Source organism: Salvia miltiorrhiza, chromosome 4 (assembly GCF_028751815.1).
Source record: "Salvia miltiorrhiza cultivar Shanhuang (shh) chromosome 4, IMPLAD_Smil_shh, whole genome shotgun sequence".
NCBI classification, from domain to species: Eukaryota; Viridiplantae; Streptophyta; class Magnoliopsida; order Lamiales; family Lamiaceae; genus Salvia; species Salvia miltiorrhiza.
This window is the reverse complement of record NC_080390.1, coordinates 19222639-19228029: the sequence shown is the minus strand read 5'-3', so window position 1 is coordinate 19228029 and position 5391 is coordinate 19222639. Positions and strand designations below refer to the sequence as shown.

At 35.1% G+C, this 5391-nt stretch overlaps 1 protein-coding gene across 6 annotated transcripts; it reads left to right on the top strand.

Moving 5' to 3' along the window:
• Positions 1-1917: 1917 nt before the first annotated feature.
• LOC131023703 (BEL1-like homeodomain protein 1) lies at positions 1918-4533 on the top strand. 6 transcript variants are annotated; one of them, XR_009101491.1, is made up of 7 exons: positions 1918-2453; positions 2566-2619; positions 2834-3618; positions 3720-3780; positions 3872-3904; positions 4028-4288; positions 4371-4533. XR_009101491.1 is itself a non-coding variant. In XM_057953274.1 (7 exons), exons 2-6 carry the CDS (start codon positions 3440-3442, stop codon positions 4244-4246), a joined length of 363 nt encoding a protein of 120 aa, XP_057809257.1. In that variant the 5' UTR covers positions 2566-2619; positions 2834-3439; the 3' UTR covers positions 4247-4288; positions 4371-4533. The 6 variants fall into 6 exon arrangements, 3 of the variants coding, with proteins under 3 accessions (XP_057809258.1, XP_057809256.1, XP_057809257.1); XM_057953274.1 differs by lacking the exon at positions 1918-2453 and having other exon boundaries at positions 4028-4083; positions 4213-4288; XR_009101490.1 differs by having other exon boundaries at positions 2566-3618.
• The last annotated feature ends 858 nt before the right edge of the window (positions 4534-5391 follow it).

The window sequence follows — 5391 nt, the reverse complement described above, 5'->3', positions numbered from 1 at the left end:
GGAGGGAGTAGTTAACTCATGTCATTTACTTCATTTCGTATAAGAGGCCTACGATACGTAGGGGATCTCTATATACGTATAGTAAAAATAATGCCCACCTGATGTCCTAGCTTACTCTCGTAGCGTTCGGGGTGGACTCACTTCCGTCCTCTGCTCGTATCTTCAGATACCATCACATCGGAGTAGTTCATGATAAGAATAAAAGAGATTAGTCAGAAACTTCCTGACTAAGAATACCATTCCTATCTTAGTACTATTTCATCTCCTCATCACTACACTCCGTCTATCTCGATCTCATATCGTAAACACTTTCTAAGTAATCACTATTCTATTCTCAACTTATCACCTAATTTAGGTCTAAGCTCTGTCAAGGAACAACTCATAGATAAACAATCCATAAGTCATCTCCTCATCACTACACTCCGTCTATCTCGATCTCATATCGTAAACACTTTCTAAGAAATCACTATTCTATTCTCAAGTTATCACCTAATTTAGGTCTAAGCTCTGTCAAGGAACAACTCATAGATAAACAATCCATAAGCACATAGCAATCACATACACAAACTCATTTTTGAAAAAATAAAATATTTTTAGTCGGGGAAATTTCCCAAAAATCTATTTTATAAATCATTCTTAAACCAATTATTCAAAAATTAACTCACATAAACAAGTTATGCCATTTTATTTCATTTTTCATGTATAAGCTCAATTCATCTTCACTAAGCCACATATAGGCATCTTTAATTCATATCTCATCTCATAATCAAAATCTGATTCAATTTACTCTTTCTGCACTGCCTTAACTTAAGAGAATCAACTGTTTCTCCTCTGAACTCTCCTGGGTTTGAGACTCATACTATTGGAAACCTCTTTGAATCTAGTTTCATTTTAAAAAAATTAGGTTGAAAAACTCCAAGTGGTTTAAGAGATATGACCGTTCTCCCACAGTCTACCATATTCGGCAGTTTCGTGCAACCAGAGATTTTGATTTTTGAAAAATAGTAACCATTGCCGAAATGACTTGAAATTTTGTGGGTAGTTAGATAACACATTAATATCTTTACCATAAAAAATTGGGAAGGAAAAACTTCAGGGGAAACTACTGAGAAGGGTGACTCAAAGGTCTGTCTTTGAAATTTTCGGTAGAAAGTTGCAGTTGGTGTTTTGCATTTTAAAAGGGTAGTAAACGAAGTCCAAATGACTTGAAATTTTACATGCACGCTCATGACACCCTTATAGACTCATCATAAAAGTTTCAAGACATTTGGGTATCAAAAACCCCATCGAAAGTCAGTAGGTCAGTAGCCTTTAAAAGGTTTTCAATTTAACTCACTTCAATCCTCATCAAACACCTTTAATCATTATTCTAATCCGTCAAATATCATACCAACACTCTCATAAACTCATAATCATAATCAATTCATCACTCACTCCATGAACTCCAAACTTCTCAATATCATATAAACTAACTCATCCAACAATTCACATATCAATCTAAATCCATTCTTTACATGCAGAAATGGACTAAATAGGATCTCAGTAGCATAAATATACACTACTAAAAATCAAAATAGGGATAACGGTTCATATATAACGGTTTTGGTCAAAAACCGTTATGTATGAGCGCACTTTTAGTGATATATAACGGTTTTACAAAATTTTGTTATGTATGTACTGTTATCCAAATGTATTTGTAACAGTATCAAATTAAGCGTTACATATTTGCGTTATCTATTAGTGATATAAATAACGGTATTATTAAACCGTTAAGTTATACGTTATCTATGAGCATCTGCTTTATAACGATTATTTTAGCGTTAAGAAAATCGTTATATATAAGTATTATTTATTTATTAATTTTATTTTTATTTATTTATGTCATTAATTCTAATTTATAAACAAACTAAATACCTCCCTCAATTTCAAAATCAGAAATCTAGGGTTTCAAGTTTCACTTTGAATTTCTCTTTCTCCGGTGAATCTCGCCGCCGCCGCCGCCGCTGCCGCTGCTCGACCGTTCCTCACGCCCTCTGCTCTCATCGTTTCAGGTATTCCTTCTCTCTTACTCGTTCTCTCTCCCCTTGCCATCTACGCTTCCTCACCGATCTCCCTCCGCCCCCTGCTCTCGTTCGCGGCGCCGCCGCGAATCGCCGCTACGTATCCTTGCTATGGTATCCTCATCGCTGCTCCTGTCGAAAGCTCGCGGCAGTTCGGCAATCACCGAGGAAATCTCGGCTGCAGCGGGCGATGAGAGCGTGATTCAGGAAGATAAGCTGCGGAGCACAAGGAATCATCGGCGACATACGACTGGACCGAGGAATGGTATCCGCTGTACCTCGCGAAGCAAGTATCGGACGACGCGCTGCTAGGGCTCACCGCGACATCTGCCGCAAACCGCCGCGGCTCGAGCAGCACCAGCGGTCGTCGCCGCCAGTTGCACCTTCGCCGTGGTGGTTCTCGGCTATTGCTGCCCCATTTTCTTCTTCTATTTTGTTCTTTTTCTTTACTTATTCTATGTTAAATCCTTGTTCTAATTCTTCCCTAACTATTCCCCTATTTCAGGAATCGACCGAATGTCGAACGTTGTCGATTCGAGGGTGAGAAATGAGCAAAGAGGTCTGCACAAAATCTCTAACTATTTCCCTAACTATAGAATATTGATTTATTACAAGTTCTTGGAAAAAGTTGAGGTTTTGTTCACTGCCCATGTTAGAATTCTTATGGCTTTTTATGAATTAATTGGCATTACTTGATGATGATATTCAACCTATTTCTAGCTCTAATTATAAAGCAAGTAATTGTGAGTGTGTCTGTTTTCCCTTTGTTTCAGGAACAGGAACTCAGCTTTATCCAGGCTGACACATGTTTTAAATGATCATGTTATCCTAATTAAGATTTATAAACTTGTTTCATATCACTTATTAGCATATAATGTGAAAAATCTATGCTACTGAAATTTCAAATTTCAGCTTAATCTAAATTTTTCACTTTAATAGACCAATTAACATATATGAGTAGTTTAGTTGCATTTTCTGATTCCTCATACTGTTGCATTTATCCGGAAGGCACTTGGTTGTTTTGATTGTCCTTATTGTTTATGTTGGGCTGCTAATTTCCTATTGCCTTTACCAGGTATTTTGCTTTTTAATTGCATCTTCATAGCATATTATACTAGTTTTCAATTTCCAATCTATCATTGTAGCAAGGGCTTATCTAGGTTCATGGGTTAAGCCCCAAAATCCTAGGGGACCCTTTGAAAATCCATGTTCTTTTCCAATGATAGATTGGCTTCTCATATTGTGTTGAACTGATTAACGATTTCTAATCGATGAAATTTCCAAGAACAAATCTGATATGGAGACCATCTTGTCCTATAAACATGTCATTGTAGGAATCATAGCAATTCCGGTGTCTAAAATCCACGATTTGCGCGCAGATGAAGGCCTTGAACAAGAGCTTGGGGGAGGACCAAGGTTCGGAGCTGCCGAGGCTGAGGTTTGTGGATCGGCAGCAGGTAGGGATGCTGCACAACAATGCGTGGAGACCGCAGAGAGGGCTGCCTGAGAGAGCTGTCTCGGTGCTTCGTGCTTGGCTCTTTCAACACTTTCTTCATCCGTAATTATTTTTGAATTTCATTAATATGCAGTTAATTTTATTGTTGAATGTTATATATGAGGAGTTATTAATATTGAGGAATTTTTTTTGTTGGAATGCAGGTACCTTAAGAACTCGGATAAGCAAATGCTTGCTAAGCAAACAGGGCTTACCAGGATTCAGGTATTATTGTATTAATATGCATGTACTACTTTTAAACTGGGTTCATACATTGCATAATTGTTTGACTCTTAATTCGTATGTTCTATTATAGGATGGTAAGCTGAATTCACTAGAAGACAAGCAGGTGAACTACTTTTTTTCAACTGAGTATTATAAGTCTCTTCTCTATGATTTTGCTCTGTAAGTTACTTCTCCAAATTAATTTTTTGCTTAGTATGAATTAATTATGCTTCTTGACTTTGTGAAGGTTCGGGTTTTGCTTCAAATGAGATGTTCTTGTTTGGGCAGTTTGTGGCTTTTTATGTAAGTCCATATATAATATTAATGTCTTACTAAGTGATGATGTTTAGTTGTTTGGGCAGATGGTGATTTACCTATTACTATGGACAGGTTATGATGAGAATATTTGTTAACTTGTAATGAAAATCACAGCTCTATTATTTTCTCGACTTGTGTTATGTTTTGAGATGTGCAGGATAGGAAGCTTGGGATCAATTCAATGAATTGGGTAAGAATTTAGTACCTTCACAATGCATCAGACTTAGAATTGATTGCGTTTGATTTTCATATTTCATTTCGCATTTTTGCAGGATGGAAGTTTGGATGGATGAATGGAATGTTGTTGACTGAAAGCCGCTTCAGAGTACTTATTTTTTGTTGAAAATTGTAAATTGACTATTCTAGTTACGTAGATACATTACTTGGTTGGTTAATATTTAACAGTTTGATTATGGATGGATGGAGTTATTTGGATTATTAAATATTTATATAATATATGTTTTGGCTGTAGCATATGTTGTGTTTGAGGATATTGTATATTGTATAATTTGTATTTAGAAAATTACAAAAACAGGAAAAAAATGTTTGAATTCTGCATTTGAAAATACATAACGGAAATTACCGTTATATAAAATACAAAAAAACGTTATGCATAAACGACAACAAAGTGTATAAGAAATACATTTTATAGTAGAAAAAATAAGTTTTATAACGGTAAAAAACTGTTATGTATGCTATCATAAGAAAACGGTAATTAACTGTTATGAAAAATATAAAAAATCGTTATGTATAATTACAATACATAACAAAAAAATATATTTTATAACAGATTTTACTGTTACGTATTACAATTATACACAACGGTATTTTATCTGTTATGTATCGTCTTAGTACCGTTATGTATACATAGTATAGATAACGGTATCTTACCGTTATGTATAAGCGCCCTCATACATAACACCACTATATACAACGCTTTTTTTGGTACATAGATAACGGAAAATTACCGTTATGTATGAGCATTTTTTTAGTAGTGATAATCTCAATTTAAGATTAGATGATGAAATTTTTTTGAAGGGTATGAACCCTAATCTTCGGAAAAATGAAAAGAGAAATAAGTGGGTTTTCATGCTATTTTCATCCATATACATGCTTATATAACTCAAATATGATTAGATTTAAATAAATCTAACACTTACTCAATGATTTTTGAGTAGAAAATGAAAATATCCTCTTGACTTCAAGCTTTAAAAACCTTCCATAGTTGCTCTTGATTTGAAGTGTATAGATGTTTAGAGCTCGTTTTAATGGAAGCTTATGGTATAGAACTGA